The sequence below is a fragment of the Falco cherrug genome, chromosome 8, assembly GCF_023634085.1.
Source record: "Falco cherrug isolate bFalChe1 chromosome 8, bFalChe1.pri, whole genome shotgun sequence".
Classification (NCBI taxonomy): domain Eukaryota; kingdom Metazoa; phylum Chordata; class Aves; order Falconiformes; family Falconidae; genus Falco; species Falco cherrug.
The window spans coordinates 63482408-63505541 of record NC_073704.1 but is presented as its reverse complement, the minus strand read 5'-3'; the positions used below and the strand labels follow the sequence as shown (position 1 = coordinate 63505541).

Sequence of the window (23134 nt, the reverse complement as noted above, 5' to 3'; positions counted from 1 at the left end):
GATGCATTTACCCACAGAGCGGTGCCGAGGCTTCCCCGGTGCAAGGCTCACTTCACACTGGGTTGATTTACGGGACTTACAGCTTTCAGGGGCAGCTGCGGCCATCGCTTCCCAGTTCCTGGCAGTGGTGTGTGAACTTTTTCCTTCCTAAGCAGAGCTGGGCAGACAAACACTCAGCAGGATAAATATTTGTCAGGCAATTGTATTTGTGGTAGGAATCCTGTAGGGATGGAGCCAGGGTGCCAGCCCGTAGCGTGTGTGTGAGGATTTGAGATAAAACTCCCTGAAATGCACCTACTCAACATTTCCCAAGGCCATCCACCACCCACCAAGGACTTAAGTAGTTTTACCTGGTGCAGCGTCACTCCGGTCAGGTAAGAGACACCACTTTGGCCCAGGGCACCAGCACACACTTCCATCATGGCTCTGCAGCAGGAGCAGGTGTATTGAGGTGTCCTGCAGAGCTCAGCACCGTGGAGCTGCACGACCACCCCGTCCTGCTCCCCTGGCCCCTCAGCCTTTGGGTCCGGGCACAGGGATGTGGGGCAGGGCTGCACCACAGCAAGGAAAGGCGAGGGATCTTGCCAGAGAACAGATGGGATGTCTGGCAGCACGCACATGCTGGGGATGGGCTCAAACCCATCGCTCCGGCTTAAAACGGCCTCCGCCGGAGCAGCCTCTGCCAGAGGTTTCTCAGAAGCGCTGCCCTCCGGGTGGGTTTAGCTGTTCCCACCCGGGAACCACCCCACAGCGCCGGGAATCCTCACAGCGCAGGTTCTCCCGTCCCGCCCGGGTGGGAGATGCAGTTGGATATTTCGGTTTCCATCACTAGATGGTGCAGGAGGCAGGCGCAGCGCCTGGCTGGGCTGGAGCTCGGCCTATCCCCGTGTCCCTGCGCCCCATGTACCCCATCTGCACCTCGTGTACCCCCAGGCACACCCGACACATCCTATATAGCCCCAGGCACCCCCATTAGGAGGAAATCCTTCCCCGTGAGGGCGGCGAGGCGCTGGCACGGGCTGCCCAGAGCAGCTGTGGGTGCCCCATCCCTGGCAGTGCCCGAGGCCAGGCTGGACGGGGCTGGGGGCAGCCTGGGCTGGTGGCCGGTGTCCCTGCCCGTGGCAGGGGGTGGGACTGGGTGGTCTTCAAGGTCCCTTCCAACCCAAGCCGTTCTGTGATTCACCACTATCTACCCTATGCACCCCATACATTCCTCGGCACATCATGCACCCAAGGCACTCCTCGCACCCCCAAGATGTTCAGCAATGCCGTGGGACACGCAGCCTGGCAAGCTCGGAGTCTCCATCCTGAGGAAGATCAGACACCTCCCGGGAGGGATGCTGGTGGCTGGCACTGCCTGGGGACAGGGGCAGGGAGCAGGTGGCCTCCCCAGGTCCCCTCCATTGGCTTTTCCGACAATGATGCTCAGTGTCCCTCGAGCGAGTCCCAGCACTGCCGTCCCATCCCGTGGTGCCAGCAGCTTGCTGTTGACCTCTGAGTCAATCAGCTCAGGGAGAACAGAAGCTCGCCGCTGGCCCCCTGGCACCCCTCAGGTTTGGGAGTGAAAAACTAAGGTATTTCTTAAAAAAAACAAAACAAAACAAAACACATTTGTTTTCATTAATAAAACTAAAAGCCTGAAGCGTGCTTGAGCAGTGTCTTTGCACAGCATGAGAGCGACCCCGAGCACATTAACTGCCCAAAGCAGCAGTGCTGGCCGCAGCCCAGGCCCTCCCCACCAGCTTGCCCTGCGTGAAGGAACGGCTTTAGGACTACATAAAAATTCTAAACATTTAAATGTCCTGGTGTGAGAAGCTGTTCCTGGGCTGGGGGAGCTCTGTGGGTGTTTCCTGACAGCCTGTGCTTTCCTGGGGAGAAACAGAGAGGCAAAATAACTTGCAGATAAGTTCCTTTACATTCAGGAGCAGTTTTGTGTGTTTCATTATATGTGTGGGGAAGATTTTGTTTCCCTCAAGTAATTAAAATACCCTCTTTCATACATGAGAAAGGGAGGAGAGGGAACTTTTCCAAAGAGCTTCTTTCCCTCTGCCTCCCCTCCTGTGGCACAAGGACTTTTATCCTAATACAAATGGACCAGCCGAGATTTTTTTTTAAGGTCCCTGGGGCAGCCAACTAGTAACAAAAGCAAAGTTAAACAACTCTGAACAAAAGCAGCAGAAGAAAAGGGGTGTGGTGGTGGAAATAATGCCCAGCTAACTAGGAAACTTTAATGAAGATACACAGAAAAAATTAAACCATTAGAACTTGAATCAGTTTGGCCCTGGTCCCAGCTCATTTAGTTAATAAATGGTGTCCTTTGCCACGTTGGATCTTACGTGTGGTTTTTTTCCCAAGCAGCAAGGAGCCTGGAGGAGGCTCCCAGGGCTGGGCAGGTCAGACAGCGGCTGCTGCGTGGGCTGGGGCTGCGATGTGCACAGCGAGGGGTCTCGCAGGGGTCCCAGGGCTGCCCAGGCACCCTGCACTCCCCGCTGGGTCTCACCCCTGGGGATTGCCCCATGGAGCTCAGCTTGGGGCTGCAGTGCCCAGGGCAGAGAGGCTGGGGTCATGGTGGCTGTAACATAAACCCACACCTGACATGTATGTATTCAAGGGTGAACAGAGAAATTGCTAATTGGAGAGTCATAGATATGCTAATGATTTGAATATGTGTGCTAATTAGAGATGGAGTTACACAGACCCAAACTGTACAGAAATCTTTAATGCCACATGCGGATCCTCAGAGGCTTTGTCTTTTCAGTTATTTTAGGCACGTACAAGCAACAATTTCCAGATATGAATGCTTTCCAAATAAAACCTTTTAGATTAAATATCTATTGGAGGCACCTAACTCATGCTGCTTCTGACTTCCCCGTGTGGCAGTGAATTGAACACCCATCAACCATTAAACCCAGACCTGTTGAGACCCAGCGGCGCAGGCAATGGTACAGCTGCTAAACCCTGATGAACGCACCCTCTGCCTGCTGATGCCCATGCTCCTACCACCCAGTGGATTTCTGTGGTTCAATGTCAGCAATGACAGGCTGGGACAGGGCTTTTGGGGCTGGTTTTGCCCCCACTGTGCCAGTGCCGCAGCTCTGGGCTCCCTGCCGGGGCTGCAGCACTTAGGGAAAGAGCCTGAGCAGCACCGCAGCCGATGCCGTGCACGGGGATTTTCAGGAGCACTCATTGCTTATGGCTGTACCATGGTTTACATCACCTTTAGGGAGAAGGGCGCTTTCAAGCCTGGGTGCTGCCTGGATCGCTCTGCCAGCGATGGGGCAGGTGCCATGCCCAGCCCTGCAGAGCCGCGCCTTCTGCTCCGGTCAGAGCCTGGGCCATCGGGCAGAAGGTACCTGGCAGCAGCACCGCGGCTGGCTGCTGCTGCTAAAAAACTGAATTGACTTCACTTACACAGGGGCAGATGCAGTAAAGCCCTGGACCATCGCAGGATGGGCTGGGTCACACCGATGGAGAGGAGCCGGGCACCCATGGGTGTTCGCGTAACAGGCAGAGACATGATGGCCCTTCCCACCTCTGAGCCCAATGGGATTCAGGGTCTCAGGAGGGTCTCGTAAGTTAAGTCAAAGCCAACCAACGTTCCACCAAAACACAAGCCAAGCCTCAACCGAGGCTCTCAATGCACAATGCCATGAGAAGTGCAGCTCCCAGTCTCAGAGATGCTTTTTAAAGTGTATCCAGACTTCCCCTTATCTGGATGCTGACAAAGCCCCGCATGTATGGTAATGCCAGGGAGAGACCCAGCTGGGGACCAGCCAACGGCCAAGCTAAGTAATGTGGGGAGAAAACCAACAGTACAGTTTTATTTTGTATTTCATACAAACGGATCCCTTGCTGTGTTTTACAGAGTTAAATTGTGTTCCATGTGGTGATGCAGGTTTGCTTGTGGCACCTCTTAGAAAACTCCATAATGTGAGGGAGGTGGCCTGAAGCCAGGAGTTGACGTGCTCTGGGATGGGGTTGTGTTTCAGTTTCAATGCAGGGGGGATCAAATGAGATGATTACTCCTAAGAAATGGTATCACGAGACAACCACTTGGAAAAATTGATTTGTGGGAACCTGGTTTCAAATTAAAAGGAAAGCCCTGTGCCCAGCGCTCCCAGTGCTGTACTGGTGCAGCAGCCAGGTGAGACCACCAAGGATGCCCCACCAGCAGCCAGCTCAGTTGGGCGTTCAACTAAGGGCAATGAAACAATCTATGAACTTCTCAGGCATTCCCTGTGCCAGGGCTGCAAGACTCCTGGCATCCCCGCAGGACACAGCCACTGCACAGATGGAGTCAAACAGGGGTCAGGAGCTGGGGACAACCAGATGGACAGGCAGCTGCAACCGGGAAAATGGAAAAAGCCCCCTGTGCCATTCATGTTGTGAGTTTTTCATGGCTCAGCTGAGCCGGATTTGGTCCTGGGTTTGGGTAAAGCCTAAACTTGTCAAGCTACAAGCACCAGAGCTCAGCCCAGCTATGCCCAAGGTTGACGGAGGAATTCAGAACAAATGTTTCTGACACAGCAAAGTAACAAGCTCCAAGCAGACACCCGCAGGCAGGGGCAGCAACGCTTCCCACCCAATTACTGTCAGTCTTCTCATCATGTACAGTTGTCCCAAGTATTTCCTTTCAGATGGTCCAACCTACCAAGCAAAGCTATGAAAAATGAGGCTCACCACTGTGATAAAAATCTCCACGTGTTTCTTGTGCTTAATTATTAAAAATCCTGGTGGCAGGAGGAGGAGGAGGTGGATGTGCTGCTGTCAGCAGGACCGCGTGTGGCCAGCATCCCTGTGGCTGCAAGGTAGTACCCAGCTGCAGGAAGCTGCATGCTTGGGAGCCCAGGCTGGCTAAGGAGGCTGCCGGGACAGGGCAGGAGCTGCTTCAATACCTATAAGGCACCCCACGAAGAGGTCTAGGTGTGGCCCAGTAACACCCTAAAATCCTTACTCCCTTCTAGGGTGTAAAACCTGTAGGAAGAATTTGCATGCTCAGCCCTGACTGGGATAATGCTGCCGCCCCTCCTCCAGCCCTGGATTCCTCACATCCCTGTTATGGAGAGCCAGAAGGGGAAGGAGGGCTATGGCCCCATTGATCTTATTTTCCTTCTCCATGGAAGGGAAGTGAGCAGACACTTCTCCCGCACATCCTCTCTCTCTCAAGCGAGGAGGAGGAAGGACGCTGTTGCAACCATGGTACCAAACGCATGCCTCTGATTGCCACCCTCAGGGGCACCCAGCAGCTGGGTGACTGAACTCTCCTCCAAACACTAACATGAAAAAAACATTTCTCCAGAAAGCAACATCCTGAGATCCTCAAGAACTTTTTCCTGTCAAATAGAGTGGATGACAGACCTGGCTGATGGCGCAGCCTTGGGATACGGGTATAAATCTGAACCTGCTGCCTCTGGACTTGGGGCTCACTGCGGCTCCAGCCACTGCCTAAGTGCCTGGAGAGATTTTCTCCCCACCACCCTGCTGGGAGGCAGAGCCAGATGGCAGCAGTCTGGGGATCTAGAAATAAAGAACTACAAAAACATAGCAAAAGCTGGGGAAGATTCAGAACAGCTGAAGCAAGGACAGCTGTGGGGCAGGAGCATGGGAGGTGAGAATAGCAAAGGTGGGCTCTGTGCTATTTCAGTGCCTCTTGTAGGTGGGCTCAGGTGATTACGTGACAGAGAACAACTGAATTAGGAGTGACAGAAGGAAGAAAAAAGCGTCACTGCACACTCAGTGTAGAGATCTCTCGGGGAACTCGGATGGGTCCAGGTCAGGCTCAAACTACAGTGCCCCGATCCATACAGTTTCACAGCAATTACTGTTCTAAGACATCACCCTTCCTTGGCGCATCTGCTGGGGTGGGGCTGAGCTGGGGACCCCAACCCACCGGTACCGCACCCCAGACTCCTCAGGGAGTCAGCTTTTAATCACCAGGGCAGCCAGAGGGCAGGAGATTAAGGTCAGGATACGGGAGTCAGCTTCTTTTCTGAAAGTGCCTTATCTTCTTTGTTTTTAAAACATCTTCCTTGCTTTTTCAGGAGAGAGGGGCAAAAAAAAGAATACTGGTTTTATATGAAATAGAGTAGAGAATTAATCAATATTTACACAGATCTTGGATAAGGTTATGGTACAGACTAATAATAACCCAACACAGCAACCCAAAAAGCAGAGTGTCAAAAAGAAGGGAAAAACCTGTTCGTATGCTTTCAACACCATCCCCCTGGAGATCCCAAGTGTAAACGGATTTATCTAGGAAAAGGCATTTTAACTTGGGCTTTGGTAATCGGGGTTGATTACAGCCGCACTGCGCAGCCGGCGGGGAGGACGTGGGTGGGCGCGTGGCCGCCCGCCCTCTCCGGAGCACAGCCCGGGCTCAGACAAGTTCAACTTTAGCGTTGGGATAAACAGCCACCACGTCATATCCCTCAGGGGGCTTCACCCTCTCCTTCGCGTGCGTCTCGCAGTACAGCTGCTCTTCGATGAAGAAATACCCTCTCTGCTTCAGGTTGAGGCCGCAGTCGTCACACATGAAGCACTCGGGGTGGTAGAGCTTGTCCCGAGCTTTGACGATCGTGCCGCTGGTGAGAGATGGGGAGAGCTGGGGTGAGGCGGAGGAACAGTGAGCACAGACAGCTTGTCCTGCTGCCTCCAGCAAAGCAGAGTAAGCAAAGGAAAGCGGCACGCAGGGGCACCTAAGGGGGTTATTATCAGTTCCCATCCCAACACTTCAGCCCACCCAAAGCTGCCACCCTGCTCCAGGCACAGCTCCGCCGTACTGCTGCAGGAAGGGATGCTCCATTCCTGTTCGCCTGCACCCGCTGTGGTACTGCTCTGTGGCTCGATGCAAAGCAGAGCCTTAAATATCTACAGAGCCGTAAATATCTACGATCAGCCTGGATCTGAACATCGGGAGCTGGCATCTTCTGAGCACTGCTGGCAGGGCCGGGGCTGCGCACACGCTGGCACTTCAGCTTTTGGATCAGGGACCCTCAGGTCCCAGCACCAGTGGGAACACGGTCACAGGCACTGGCAGAGCAGATGCCCAGCCAGCAAATGTGCCTTGAGCAGAGCGTAAATTACAACAGAACCTAAGTTACATCACAAGCAGAAAAATGCCTATATTCTCTGAAATCAAACCCAGCAGCCATCCAGTGGAGAGTAAACTCTTCAACAAACAAAAACAATCCACAGACCTCTTCAACTTAACCCTTGAAGCGTTTCCCCCTCCATAAGGCAGTGGAAGAGTGCCAGTGCTGCCCACGCTGCCAGCGCTATTCATAGTCCCCAGGCAGTTGCTGTGCTAAGCAGGGCAGGAACCATCCCATGAATCATTCCCATTTTGCTGCAAGATTCCCTTAAAAGGGGCAATCCAAACCATATTCCTCAATTCCATGTTTATATATGGTTAGCAAAAAACCCAGAAAGGGATTTAAGCTATTCTGTAATAAAGGTATTCACTGTAAATTCCAACCCACGTGTTGCATCCCTGCGTCCCTGTCCCCACCGAACTGGAGGCTCCAGCGAGACGCGACACTTACACAATCCCATTCCCGCAGCGGGTGCACTCGGGAAGCATCTGCAGCCCGGACATGGCACCGCCAAGCTTTGACACCGGCGACTTGATGTTTCGAGGGTTGCTCAGTTTGTCGAGTTTTTCACCTGCCAAGAATTTTAAACGGAGATTGAGAACATGTCCTCTCAGGGCTTTTTATTTATTTTTTCTTTCTTTCTTAAGGAGTCAGATGAGTCTCTGCCTGTCACAACAGAACCTGCAACTTGCTTGGAAGGAATTAAAAAAGCAAAGAGTGAGACCAACTACCTCAGGAGTCACACGGACACCGCGCTGCCCCTCTGTTCATCCGAAGGAAGCAGGGATGTGGCAGCCCTCGGCTGTGCCAGCAGATGATCTGTCCCCTACCGTGATACACCAGCTCTGTACATACACCTTGTCAAAAGGCACAGCAGCCTTAATCTAGAGATGAGAGATGAATTTGGCTGCAATACTATTTAGTGAATTAAGAAAGATAAATAGCAAAAATCTCAGAAAAGCTCCAGAAAGAAGAGCTTTTCTCACACCAACATTTCAGGTGAACCTGGTAGATCCCCCATCAGTCAAGGAGACAAAGATGAAAGCCTTTTAGAAAATTAGGCAAATTAAACTCAACAAGAATAGCATTACATGCATTTTTTCTTCCTAGAACACTCATCTAATCTCAAATAAAACATTGTGATAGAAGATAACATCTTCTGGGCACCAAGCCTCCTTTTGTAAAGGTCCAACGACGGGAAAGGAAACAATGAAAAGTTTGTGCATACGAACAATATCACGGCAAAGTTTTCCGTGTTGCAGCCCTCTCCCTCCACATTGTCTGTCAGCTGCCCTTGGGCTTGGGGCAATACACACGTCCTTGTTGCCAGCCACTGGGATACTTCAAAGCCTCGAGTATTCACTGCCTGTTTTTTCATGGCTCACAGCTAACTGGTCTTTCGGGTATATATTGATCCGTGGCTCCTTGGTGGTGGCCTAAGGTTATAGAAAGGAAAAGCTCCTGAAAAAGGACAACGTATTTTACTCCATCAGTGGACACAGTCTGGAAAAGCAGCAGAGGAGCTCTCGGATGAGCATGCCATCCTGCAGCATTCAGACTTCCCACGCTCCATGAGCTGCCAGGGTATTTCAGTCCACGGTCAAACTTAAACCACGATGCCTAGGAGGTCTCGGCTGGGGCACAGGCCCTTTCTAACCCAAGTGTCTACACTCTGAGCTCATTTTGGAACCTTCCACTTGGATTTTGCTCTGAAGTGCCCTCCACAGCTCCAGGAACATCTCTGCCTTTCCTAAACCTGAGGCCGTTGCATCATCGCTGGCGGTCGCTCGCTGATCCCATGCAGGTTCACACGGTCTGTTTTGAATGGCATTGCTCGGCAAAGCTTCCTTCCACGGAGAGACCCCCGCTCCCCCGGCTGGCACATCTCAGGAGCACCCTCTGTCCTGGGCTCAGCTGGGGAGGAGGGAGCAGCCTGACAAACCCCCCGGCTACCCTCGGGGTGCGCAGGCACCCTTGCACGGCTGATCCTGTCTCCAGCCGTGGCTCTGATCTAGAGACCAACGGTTCTAGCCAAGCAAGTAAAACCCAAAGGACTAATTTCCCACCAAACCCCACTTTCCCAAGATACAGTGTTTGGAGATGCTGAGAGCTTTGGTCCATGCCAGACTGCCTGTGCAGGAACGCACTGGGGCTGCTCCACCCCAGGGCGCTCCGAGCGCTTAGCTGGCTCCAGCCGAGCTCCCTTGTCGAGTCCTTCTGCTGCCTTGCTGGGAATCAACCGAACCAACTGCTCGAGTTGTTGGCTTCCCCCAGCATGAGATACGGTGTGCTTGGACTAGGCACGCTCATCAACCAGCATTTAACAGTTAAGCTGTCACTGTCTCTCAGATAGAGCGATTGGGTACGCTGTTTGAAAGAGAGACGGGTGGAGGGAAAAAAGATTTTACAGCAAAATGAGCCTTGCTGAGAGGGCTGCTTCCATCTTCCCAAACGATGGATCATTTCCTTCTATGCGCCAGCCCACAATCCCACCGTAATTTATGGTCCTCAGCAAGGCAGTGAGATGCTTTAATCCCACAACCTTAACCATCACATCCCCGTTTGTGGCTGCAGTGCTCATCCTTCACATGCCAAAGGTGCTTACGGAGGCAACTGCAATGATTCCTCCAGCCACCACCAGACCCTCAGCACGAAGCATTGCTGCTTAAGGGTGCGGCACGGGGCTGGTGGTGCTGAAGAAAACACGGCTTCCAGTAGAAACACCTTTCAGACAATGACTTGTTTTATATGGGACACTTGGCTCCTCAGGAGAGGAGATCTTGCCTTTAAAAGGACAATGCACAGCAGGCTTGGGCCAAAATGTGTAATTGTAGGCTTAAGAAAAAAGGAGCAGGGGTGGAAGCTGTAAAACAACCTAGCAAGAACACCCCTGGGGATTTAAACCATGCTGAAACATCACAGAGCTTTATGCCAGGAGAGATGCTTTTCACTTAATTTCTCATTCCCCATGAAATAAACAGCGTTGTAACAATGGAGGCACGAGTGAAACTGCGCCGGCAGTCGGTCGCACATCCCCTCTGCCCGCTGCACAGCACAGCCAGGAGGGAGAGGGTCGGTGGCAGAGCCCTGGGGGTCTGGGGACTATCCTGGCACCTCTCTGTCACCCCCGCCCCCCCTCCGCAGCCCACACCTTTTCCATTCTCCCTTTCTCCCAAAGGCAGTGATGGGTTTCTGCCACCCCAAGGCTGCAGGATGTGAGGGGAGGCAGAAGCAAACCAGCAAAGCTTCTATTTTGTTCCCTTTGCCTGGCACAGAGAAGGGAGGAAGGCAGCAGCATTACTAATTGCAATTAACACAGTCGCTTCCTATTTACTTTTTCCTAATGAGGAGACTTGGGGGTGCAGCAGATGCCGCACAGGGAAGCTGCCCGTGCTTGCTCTCGGTGAAGGACTTGCAGGCACAACTGAAGCCCGTAATTAGCATCGGTTTTCCTGCCAGCCTGGGAGGGGCTGCAACATTTATACCCGCTGCTTCCAAGGCTGATCCTATCTTACGCTTTGCAGACATGCCTCAGTACCACTGAGAAAACTGAAACTGGTGGAAACTCTTGATGCTCAGAAGTTACCTGTGATCGTCCTTCTTGTGAAGCAAGAAGCAATTTCCTTCTAGTCAAAGAACAGGGTTCTCCATCGTTCTATATACACCGGACCTGGAGCACCACAGCCCGACTCGCTACCTCTCATGGATTCATGATGAGATTTGCAGTAGTGGGTATTTTCCCATAAAATCTAAGTTCCTGGACTCACATGACTGGAGTGCGAGGCTCTTGGAAGGAAGCAGAAAGAAAAGTCTTGCCCTAATGGTTGTAAAGCGAAGCCTGGAAGTTTGAACATAAAGGCCCCAATGGACTTAAGGTTGAAAGGCAAGTAAAAAGAAGCTGAAATATATAGTTTGGGGATCTTATTATATAATGCTCAGCATTGGCCCCTGCCTGCATTAACCTTGCAGGCAGGAAGCTGTGACAGACCTGAGAAGTGAGCCAAGAGTTCCTGATCTCTATCCCTGCCTTGCTGAGGACCATCCCACATCCTTATGCAAATGCCATTTACTTAAACAGGCCTACAGTTCTCCACTGGTGATCTTACACAACTGCTCTAGGCCATTACTTTCATAAATGATCTCAGGAAAACAGCTGCCATGCAGAAGCTTTTTGCAATTCTAGCTTTCACACGATGCTCAAGTCAGCCATCGAATCTGGCAAGCCCCCAGTTGCTGGCCTAAGTCCCTGAAACCCTGATTTGAAACCTGCTGTCCACGTGTTGCCCTTCACAGAGTGCTTGGACCCTGCCGTGTCAAGCTGAGCTGCCCCAGCACTGAGTGATGTGCAGTAAAATGATGGTGCAGAGGAATTTGCAAACCGCCCCCCCATCAGCTCTTGCAGCCAGGTCCTTTAGAGGCTTTTCAAGCTTCTGGACCTCAGCAAAGGAAGAAAGAACTCAGCCTGCAACAGCATCTTGGTGGGCTTCAGGCCATGGAACGGGGTGCAGAGGGACCAAATGATGGTTCAAGCCCCGCAGCAGCACAGTGCCACAGCCCCAGTGGCAGGGAGGTGTAGGGACTGGTGGGGACACGCTGTGGGTGCCAACCCTCCTTACCGTTCTCGCCAGCCTCCAACATGCCCTGCAAGTATCGGAAGGATCCAGACTGCTTAGGCTCCGAAACGGGCTTTTCATAATCCTGAAGCATCTTGTAGACATCCGACTCCACATCAATTCCGTTTCTGTTCCGTGGGAGAGACTTCATGGGGTCAAAGCTGTTTTAAAGAAGGAAAAGCTCAAGTCAAATATAAACAGCAACTGTCAGCTCGTCAGGGAGGTACTGAAACCTCCACATTCCCACAGATTCAATCAAACTCAAACACCTCTCTGTTCCCATGGGTTTCTCTGCCTGGAGGTATGCCTGTCCCAGGAGCAGCCACCGAACCAGGGAAGTTAAACTTGTTCCCTGTTGGGCTCCAATTGAGCAATGTAGCTGGGGCTGGCCCAGGTACCCGCAGGGAAGAGGACGGCTGCCACAAGCACTGTAACTTGCTTGGCCACACATGGAATTTATTGAAAAAAATGGGTAAACCACTGCATTTCATTAATTACACAGGGCCAGGGGGTCTACGGCCCCTTGTACCACTGTGAGGGCATCCGGCACAGGGAGAGCGTGTGCTGCTGCCCAGCACCGGCACGGAAGCAAATCCCCTGGCCAGCCACCAGCGCCTCTTTTGAAGTGAGCGTTTCTGTAGGTGACTGCATTAAAGGATCCATTGGTCAGACAGAGCCCACAGCTTAAATGAGAACAGCACCCTGCAGGGCTGCTCAGCACTCAGGGAACGAGAGCAGCCCCGTACCTGCCCCCCCAGCCACATGCCCACATGCCCACCTTCGGCATCCAGACCTGGAGCTGCTCCTTGTCTGTATGTGGCATAACAGACAACAAATAGTCATTTAAACCATTATTCCAGTTCAGTCGATACATCAAAACATGAAAAGCATAGCTAGGAATTAAAAAAAAAATATTTTGGGTACATGTTTAAGTGTCCTGCTGAGTAGGGGGGAACTGAAGTGCTGTTGAGCTTCACTGAGGCCCAAAAGCACAGCACAGCTCCAGCAAAAGGGGCTCCTTTTCCTTTTTAAGGAGAAGGTCATCAAGGTCTTTATAAAACCAATAAATACAGCATGAGCCCTGAACGCCACCAGACAGCTTAACATATTTTAGCCATCATCTGACTCATTTTCTCCATCAGCAATACATTCATGCTAAAAAAAAAAAAAAGAGAGAGAGAGAAAAATAAAATTCACTTACAAACAAACAGAAAAACCAACAAAACCCACCCCAAAACAAAAGAAAATTCATTCTCAAAGAAGAGCCAAAGCTCCATTTTTGGGAAGCGACCCACCCAGCAGTGCCGGTGCCGGCGGGCAGAGCAGAAGTGCCGCTGCTGGGGCTCGGGGCTGCCGAGGCAGCTGAAGACCCGTCGCTGCGACTCCCGGCCAGCCCAAACCCCCGTGTGCCCCGAGTGCCGACCTGCCTGCCTACAGCCCTCTTGTGCACCAGTGCACACGCTTCCAGTGAAAAAGGGCAGGTTTTGACCAGTCCAGCCTGATCAAGCACAACTCAAAGAGATCGCCCTCCTGCCCCCGTCCTGCTCCAACGCCCAAGCTGATCTGGCTTTTGGCTCACACACAGATAACAGCAGATTTTGCTCTCTGTATTTTTTGTGCAGTTCTCTTCTTTCCAACTTCATTAACTTCCCTGGAGCAGCACAGGGAATAAGCTGGCTCGCAGCATCACTGAAATAGGAATTTGTGCAGCCACAGAGTTCTTGAGCTGAAAAGAAACTCTCTCTGCTCTTTGTACTTGATACAGACATTACTTTCTTGCAGAATATCTTGCCAGTCCGGAGAAGCATAAATCAGCAGTGGCGTAAGCCATGCGAAAGCATCACCGTCCACAACCTGGCCTATCTCAAAGTCCGAGTTATCCACCCAAACCATTCTTGGCTACACAAAAGCTTTTTCTTTCCTACGAGCATTATTTATTTCTCAGCCTCCCAGACAGCCACACTGAGCAGATCGTACATTGATAAAACTCCCAGTTTACTGGGGTTAATTTTCTCCATGATATCTCCAGCTCCCAACCCAGGTGCTGGCTCCTGGCTTTGAGGCGGTGCAATCCCCACTCCTAGGACAGCCAAACCCTCCATCCCGCCTTGAATGTATCCTTTGAAAAAATGGGATACTAATGTCTGTGACACTCCCTGCAATTAATCCCAGCCTGGGGACTGGACCTGAAGATGCCCATCTACCTACCCCCGCTGTCAACAGAAGGAACTTTCACAGATCTGGAACACTAGCCCCTTCACCCCTCTCAGACAGAAGCGATTGAACATTGCTGCAGCATCACAAGCTTAAATTCAGTGTAGCAGTTACTACATACGTAGACATGGTCATTTTGTTCAGAACTTGGCATCTCCAACCATCCTTTTTTTTGAGTTTTGGGGGGCTTTGGTTGTTTAGAGTTTTTTTCCCCCGTTTTTTCTCCCACCTACACTTGCCCAGCCCAATGGAGCAGGAGCTGAACCCAGCACCTCTGGAGCTCCAGGAGCAAAACAGCTTCAGTGCACACCCCTGAAATTGAGCTTGCAGGAACAGCAGTGGGACCCAGTGTCTGGGCCATGCTCTCGTCCTACCTCTGGGCTGGGGTGATGTGCAGCCCGCTCAGCTGGCCTGGCAGAGCTGACTCGGAGCTGCTGTTAGCGTAGAGCCGGGTTGGGTGGTGATGCTGCACATTCAACATCTGCTTGTTGTCCATAGGGCTGCCACCAGCCCCGTGGGGCACTGGCCTCCTGCTCTGGGCAGGCCCGTTGTCCTGGAAGAGAAGAAAAAGCAGAAAAACCTGAGATTTATAGTTCTTGATTTGATATACACGGAGAGGCTGCCCTGGGACTTGCAGTTTGCAGTAATGATTTTTTATACGTGCTGTGGAAAGCAGAGATATGCAGCAGGAAAAGGAAAACGCAGGCTTGACCTGCAGTTAAATCTTGCTGAATCTATGCAGCTTTCCTTGGTCTCCAACCAAATGAACTCGCCTGTTTCTCCAGTGTGAGCCACTGCCAAGTATCCTGCATTTATCCTCCTGTAAAAGCATATTTGTTATTTCCGCAAAAGAAAGGCTGCGAGTCTGCTTCTCATTTTGCGTTACATCACTCTGAGAGCACTTACCGCTCTTCTGACTTCGGGGCAATCGCTCTGATTTACATTAGCAAAGCATGATAGAAGCAAGGCACGATAAAACCTGAGCTCTGCTTGTGCGCACAGGTCGGGCAAGACCTGAAGCCAAGGGGCCAGGCTTGGTATTTTCACTTATTTGCAGCTACTCTTGTCCACAAAGATCCGTGTTCATTTTGGGAGGTTTTCTCCCCAGATCAGTCATTCACAGTGTGAGAAAGGCACCGGTCAAGGGTTTAGCTCAGTATTCATATTTTCATTTGCATTTTAATTCCCAAGGCAAACTGCAGAAATCTTTTTGCCATATGACCTTAAGTTAGGAACTCAGATGCCATTAAAACACAAGTTTTCCATGTTATTTTACCTACATAAAACATTACCTATGTGTTTTTCCAAAGCTTTGCTAGTCAGCCCTGCGCACACCCATAAATCCCGCTGTACCTACTGCTAATCTGGCCACAAACCACCTGAGTCAGGCGTGGGGGAGCGGCCAGCAGCCCCTTCCCAGTGGAGGGGCTAATTCCAGCCATCAGGAAAGGCAGCAGAAAGCCAGACACAGCCTAAGGATGCACACCGGCTGCTGCTATGCCCAGTCACGTGAGTCAGAAATGTGCCCATACCAATGGAAGAAATAGATGCTTTATAAGATGCTGTAATCTGTTTAATCTGGTTTAATCTGTTTCAGGGCAGATCCCCAGAGATGCTGCCTTGCACCAGCTTTTCAGTAGACTGGAGCTGATGCAAAACCAAGCAGAAAAAGAAAACACCGTCCTGTGAACAAATAACAAAGTGCATGTTACTGGGCTCTAATACAAAGCTTACTTTTGACTGAAATAATCCAATAAATACTAATTGGAAACAAATGTCTATCACTGGTGCATAGCAGAAAACACTGGCGCTCCCAAGCCTTGTAAAAATGAGCAGCAAAGAGAAATAAAAACCAGATCCTGCCAGCAAAAGATCTTGAAAGTCCAGTTCTTCAGTTCTTTCCAAGGCAAAACTCCCATTGATAAAAACTGGGCTTAATTAAGAACTGCAAGATGGTGCCTTTGAGTTTTTCTTCTGCTCTCAGCTGAAAACCTGCAGATTCTGGCAAGCTCCTGGCACTTCCAGTGCCTCGAAAGCTTCAGCAGCCGCTCCGAGCCCTCTGGTCCCCACTCCTTCCACACTGTGCACGCACACACATGTGGGGAGAACTGCTTCCAACAAAATAACTTCAAATTATCTATTAAAAAAAGGAATTTAGCTGCCAGGAATAATATAATTTTAACTGTTCCCCAATTTATGTTCTTAAAAAAAGTATAAATACAACCAGGCTATTGGTTTCCAATTCCCAGATTGACATTATTATTTCAAGGAAAATAAAGAAAGCCCTTTCAACCATGACACAGAAAGGAAAAGAAGGATCATAAATGTTTCGGGGAAAAATGCAATGGCCCATGCTGGCTGGCCAGCCATCACGAGCTACAGAGTTATGCTTTTAGAAACCACGACCATGAATTCCCCGTGCGTGGGAGCCCGTGCGAGGGCAGCTGGAGCTCTGCCTGCCGGGCACAGGGCAGGGTCATCCTCTGGCTCCTCCACAGCAGGGACATCCAGACCCTTTCCCACAGAGCATGGCAGCTATTTCTGGAATGAAAACCTCCTCCATCAAGGGGCCTAGAGACCATCATCACCACAGACCCCCTTTAATCCAAGGTGGCTTGAAAAGCATTGCCCTTTCATCCCCATTAAGCTCAGCAATTTGTACATCGACAGCGAATGTTGCTATAAGGTACAGCGTACAGCCTGCCTGCTCTGCAAAGGCATGGAAGCCCGGTGATGGAAATAGAGCGTTTCAGAGCCCTCCCTGCACTGCTGAGCTGCTCGGTGCCCCTGGTGCCACCAGCTCCCTGTCCCTGCAGGAGGGGGATGCTCATGGTGGTGGCAGCTCAACCTCTACTTCTGCTCAGCCATGACCCAACAGCATCCATAGGGATCAACAGCCTCCTCCCAATGGACACTGGAGAGCTCCCGCTACCCTAGCACCCATCAGACCGAGACCACAGAGGTGAGGCACTGGATGTCCCTCAGCCTTTTCCACCAAGTCCTTTGCAGGCTTTGGAGAGCTGTGCTGTGTGCTGGGGGCAGCTCAGGGCTCTGTGGGAAACAGGCAGAAGGTGTGTACCCCGCTGAGAGCTCACTGGTCCTTGCCTTCCTCGATGCTCTCAGTTTCTCTGCTACGCGACCCCCCTGTTGCACAAAAAGCTGTTCCTGGGACTGAGCTCAGTCTCCTTTTCCTCATCTCAAAGGCTGGGAGACCTTCAAAAGGCTTCGCATTGTGCAAAACACTCATGCACTCGCTCTCGGAAACCTAGAACCAAATGGATTTCTTTCCAGTTCTCAAATTCAAGATCAGTTAAAATTTCCCCTCCTTTGGGACCTAATTTGCTTCTCTCTGCTGGCTTTTTCTTCCTGCTTTTTATGGTCTCTCTTAAATTAAGAGGGTTTGCAAACCTTTCCTAACAGCTGGCCTGAGAAGTTTCACAGAGAAGAACTCTTTTAGCCTACAGACAAGAAACCCACAAGCCGTTCCCTCACGCTTGCCTTCCCGGACCATCAATGACGAAGCGAAGCCCCCCCCCGACACACAGCGCTTGGAGCTGCTGGAGCCCAGGCTGCCCTCTGCCCTGCTCCTGGCAAACACGATCTGCGCAGCTGTCCCACACCAGATAAATCCAAGGCAGGGCTGGAAAGGAGCTGTTTGAAGTCCCGGTCCCAGGGAGCTGGTGGGGTTTGGGGTGGTTTTGTGTGCAGCTGCAGTGCTGCTGCAGCACAATGTGCAGTGAATGCCCTCGGCCAGCACCCAGCTGGACCCACCTTTGCTGGGCACCACCTTGCTGGGGACACCCAGCCTGTCCCTCCCCACCAGGGGAAGGAATGAGCAGAGGAAAAGGAATTATTTGGAGGAGAATAAGCCACAGCAAACAAAAAAGATGACTTGCAGCAACCACCTGCCCCAGCCATTCCATGCACGGCCTTGCCAGAATGCTGCCTCCTCCTCCTCCTCCTCCTCAAGATGCATTTATCAGCATTGCACGAATGCAGCCTCTGCCTTATCAAGCACAGGTAAGAGCTGCCTTTACCAATACAGTATTTATATTCTGAGGAACTATTTCCAGCAGAAGGAAAGGGTGACACAGGGTATGGGAGTGTTTCCCATACCTTGGCAGGAGGCGCAGGAAGCCGGGGCAGCGGTACACAGGTAGCTGCAGCAGGAGCAGTGCTGGCAGGAGCAGTGCTGACAGCACGTAGCGCCTTGCCCGGAGTTGCCGTAGGGCTACAAGTGCCGATGAGGCGCGGTGGGTCGGCTATTGCACCTGAGCTACCGCATCTCTGCACGCTGAGCCTTGGACACCGCCGGCCAGATGCCATCAACTTGGCTTGCACTGAGCTGCACCTCCCTGCCTGCAGTGTCTCTGGCACATTCTTGGGTGCTACTCTTTATTCAGATAAGAGAAAAGAGAAATGTAGCTGGGTTTGGGATGCCTGGCTCTTGTCCCCACCATACAATGCAACATCAAGAGAATGAAAGGAATGATTTTCCTTTTATATTTAAGGGAAGGATGCTGAATGACAGGTTGCTTGGATTTAGTCATGGAAATTCCAAAAAGAGCCAGAAATACGGAGAGCTTTTATGCCTTCTTCTTCTACAAGCACTTCAGTTCAATTTCTAGTAGTCCCTCTGTTCTATGCCTGCTTATTAGTGATGCTCTCTTCCCCTGTATCAGGTATTTCGTTCAGCTACAGCACGATGCCTGGACATAGCTGGTGGAGCAATGTGCACAATCAGTGAGGTAATGAAGCTCAAATGCTTTTCACAGGACACATGGTTTCCAATGTCAGGAAACATATAGGGGAGCATTAAAAGAAGCAAGCTGGACATTCCAACAGAAATACAAATCTACTCTGTGGCTTCACCAAGCAGAGCTAATGCGTGCTCTAGGTAACGGGTCAGAAGACGGGCTTTGCCTGCTCATTACAGCTGTGGTGCTGACTCTGCTGGAATAGCTGAACCGAGGCACTTTCATCCCTTAGGGCTTTTAGTTGAACCTGTCATAGGACAGAAGACTCAAAAAATTAAGTACTTCTATCAAGCTAATCACTGCTAAAAGAAGTGTTCCCCTAAGTAGGAAAACATGCTGCCAACCTAGAATTTTGGAAAGGTTTTGAAAATTAGCCTCAGTCCCTCTCTCTCTGGGAGCGAGTTTATCATATTGTGAATCCACCTTTTGTAAAGACAATAAAAAGCAGAAATTTCTATGGATTTTTAAAATACGCCAAGGCGAGCACACTCTTTCAACTACCTACTTAACAGGAGTAATGCTGGGATCCAGAGCCGGGAAGAGGATTTAACTTATTAAAAGTTAAACTCATGGATTTAAACATAACCCATCTCCTAGCAAGCAGAAGTCCCCCGTGCTCGCCGCCTCGGCCGCTCTTGGTTCCAGCTGATCTCAGCCCGGAGCTTCAGGGCTGCGTTTTGCAGAGCTGCAGGAGTTACCTGGCCTTGGCACCCAGAGAAGATGCTACAGTAGACACAATTCTTTTCAGAGTTTTGGGAACTTGCATTTGTATTCTGATACACTTTGGTAAAATCTGACCTCAACTTTCCTCAAGTTTGACCACTTTGATGCCTCAATTTTTCTTACTCTTAAGAAAAAAAAAACCAATCCCAACCAAAAAGGAATTTTTTTGAAATTTCACAAAACGCCCTATTTGCCCTTCCAGCCTTTTTCAACTGTGAGTCTTTAGCTCTAGAGGCCACAGGTTTTAGACACAGCTTAAGAGAACTTCAGACTTCATGTTCTGATCCAAAGCATTTAAAGTTCATTCATTTCTTTTGCAGTATTTGAAATTACACCCTTAAGAGGCCAGAAGTGCAAACAAAATAACTAATCTCATTTTTCAGACTATCAGACATCAAACCCGAAGATTGCTAATTTGAGAAACCAGCGTTGGCTCCTAGCAGCTCCATGGAAGCACCTACACCCGTGGCCTGATTTGGAAGGGCTTTGAGCAACAGTTGGCTTCAGCATATCTGAGAAACCTTCCTTGGGAGAGGACCCACCAGCTGCAGAGCCAAACACACCTCCCAAATGACACCCTCGAACCCCAAATCCATCCCGGAGCCACTTGGGCAGCGGTGGGAGAGGATCTGCAGGGAGAGGACGGGCTGCAGCTCTGGTGCCCAGCCACTGCAGGGGTCACCTGCCCTGAGCCCAGGGGAGCCAGTCCTGCTCTCTGCTATAAACACATGCTGCATCAGCCTTAGACAGAGCTGAAGGTCATTAATGGCTTCGATGTACTTCAGATCCACTCACTTCCTAAAACCGAACGCAGTCAGTCAGGGTCAGCTAGACATTTTGCTGCCAACAAGCTGAATTAGAGACGTGAGCGGTGCTACTTGTGCCCCAGGAGGTCAAAGCATCCCTTAGCTGTGGGGTCACCTGGAAGAGGTACCTCTTGTGACCACGCTTGGTGACTTGTGTCCATTCTCCAGTGGCAGCAGGACAAGCCCAAGTGCTCTGGCTCCTCATCAGCATTCAACTTCTCTCTCCCAGCTTGGGTAGTCGAGCCCAGCTGCGCTCTGCAGCATCCACCAGTGATTCTCTGACTCTCTGCAATGTAGGGCTAAAAGATGTGTCCCTGGCATCGGTCCCCAGCTGCCCACCACAGAAGTGAAGTGGGCAAAAGGACCTTCCTGCGGAACCGGGTAATGCTTGTATGTCACTATTACTGTTATTAGGAGACCATCAGACCATGCCCATTAGCTACACCTGAAGGAAGGTCAGCTTAGAGCAAACCCATCGCAGCTCCTGCAAGGCTGAGCAGTGGTTTGAGACCAGTCCCCACCGTGCCTGCTGTCCAACATCCCCAGACAACCCGGTGATGGCCTCCGCGGCTTCTCCAGCGGACGCCTGGCACCACTGGCTGCCCAGGGCTCGACGGGACCAGCTCAGACCTGGCAGCGAGAGAAAAGGGTAGAATACGAGCAAGGGTCTCTCTAAAGCAAAGGTGTAATTCCTGCCCTGGCTGCCTTTTCTTCTGACACAGTCGGACTTTGATGACGTGATTCTGACCTCTCCTGGCAGAGGGCTTTTTGTGGGTGAAGTTTTACTGCCTTCATCACTGCAGGTACTATTTCATGCAAATGTGACAAGCAATTAAGCCTGAAGACATACCGTAGCATATTCCGACACCCTCAAGACTGAAATTCAGCCTCTGCACAAAGGACAACTGCAATGCAGCAATCCCTTCCCCTCATTCCCCCCAGCTTTTCAACAGCAAAGACAGTGCTTTGTCTCTGATAAACTGGTTCAAAAGTCCCAGAAATGGAAATCTTATTATTACCCCACAGAGGTGGTGTACAGGACAGACAGCACAGTTTTCGCTCGAATGCAAATAACAGACTTACGCCGTGGCCAGCATCTGCAGGAGTGGGATTGATTCTCCAGCTCGCTGCCTCAGAAGTCCTGTGGCAAACCCTTATGACAAAGGCTGCCCCCAAAGCTGGGGGAAAAAGGATAAGTTTTAAAAGCTGCATACGTTTTGACACATATGTCCCTATAAGCACAGTTCAGATGTCCTGTTGAGATGCTGTTTTTATAGCCTAAGCAGGCTTCAGTCTAACTTTAAAAAGCTCTAGTAAGTATGATCCCACTATTTAGCTCAGCTCAGAAGATTAACAGATAAGAAAAAAGGCTGAGCATAGTTCGCTGAAGCTGGATGAACAGAGTGTGTGGGTTATTTTACGAGATAGATTTCAAAGATTTTGCCAAGTTCCTCTTTCAGCGTATACCATGATCTGAAGAACTTTATCCATCATGTCCTTCCTACTACGCTCCTTTCACAGTCATCAGCTAAACACCAAATTAATTTTTCAGATCTCTCTAAGTAAGAGACCAAACCCTTAAAATCAGATGGTCTTTTAGTTAAAAGGCTGCAGACAACGTTCACATGAAACATGACTCAACGCAGAGCCTGGCTGAGCCCCAGCCTGCCCGCGTCCCCAGGACAGTCTGTGCCCTGAGAAGGCACGGCTGTTAGCACATGGCAAGTCACGTCTCAGGACAGGGGCTCAAAACGAACCCCATGGCTTCTTGCTGGGTCTTGGACGTGCTGAAAAACATCGCTGGGTCACGTTCCGGTAGGCAGAGTGCAGCCCCTGTGAGCATTGCTAAGGTTTGCTCAGCTTCGTGGTGTTGGACCTGGCAGTCAGGTTCATTTTAAAGCACTTATTTCTGTATTACATGCTGCAATTTCTGCTGAAACCCCTGCAAGCAACAGCAAAAGCATTGTGTGAAAGTCTCCATTGCCTTCTATTTAACTGCTGTTCTGGCAGGGAGCTGGCTGAGGTCAGCCCCATCACCTCCCGTCACTGCAAATTTCCAGCCACAAACCCCCATTTCCACAGGTAAAACCCACACACCTCTACATACAGAAGCCTGCCTTTGTTTTTCAGGAGTAATTCCCTAAACACATGACTCCAGGAGCTGGGGCTTGACCCAAAGCCCCGGCTGCCCTCGCCCCGGGCACTGCAGAGCTGCCAAGGCAGGTGCCAGGCTGAGGTTCGCACCAAAGGGGCAAAAGCTGAACATTTCCTACCAGCTCTAAATGATGTGTCACGTTTGACAGCATTATAGCAGCCTTGACGAGAGTCACCCAAAATGGCTTTGCATGGACGGGAAAGTTTCTAAACCATTTGTAAACAATGGTTGGGAATTTCTTAACTTCCAGGAGGAAGACATCTATGCCTTTCTGAAGGAATGCTCTCACGAGAAGCAGCTCTGCAATATAAAATGAGGTATTTTTAAAATAAACTGGTTTTAGGGTAAGCTGGGAAAATACTCCAGGTCTGTATTTGCACATGCACATTGTCAGCACTATACATTACATAGCACAAGGACAGCATATATCTAACCCAGGGACAATCTCTCACAATTAGAGAAGCAAACTACACCGACCCTTCTGAAGGAGCAAACACCTCTCCCCTTGGTGCAGTCACGCTGATGGCCACCAGCAAGGGTGTGATGGTTGCCAGCTCCCAGCGGTGCAGCAAACAGCTTCACCCCCCCGTGCGAATTAAGGAGATCAAGAGGGACTGGAGTGCAATGCCACGACTTTATCCCTTAAGCTACCTGGCTCCCCAGCGGCCTCTTAAAAATCCACAGCGATGGAAAAAAGTTCCCCAAGACCAGCAAGAACGATTAAAATGTGTTTCCATTTATCTCGCCTGCTCCAGTGCAGAGGGCATGTTTTTAA

At 50.7% G+C, this 23134-nt stretch overlaps 1 protein-coding gene across 1 annotated transcript in view; it reads right to left on the bottom strand.

The window, feature by feature from the left end:
- Window positions 1–2701: 2701 nt before the first annotated feature.
- The window catches only part of PDLIM4 (PDZ and LIM domain 4), a 54194-nt gene continuing 33761 nt past the window's right edge, over window positions 2702–23134 (bottom strand). The window contains exons 4-7 of the mRNA XM_055719132.1: window positions 14293–14471; window positions 11708–11865; window positions 7542–7662; window positions 2702–6581 (exon numbers count right to left, since the gene is read on the bottom strand). Coding sequence (XP_055575107.1) covers window positions 6377–6581; window positions 7542–7662; window positions 11708–11865; window positions 14293–14471 — 663 coding nt within the window. The 3' untranslated portion in view covers window positions 2702–6376. The remainder of the gene's footprint in view (window positions 6582–7541; window positions 7663–11707; window positions 11866–14292; window positions 14472–23134) is intronic.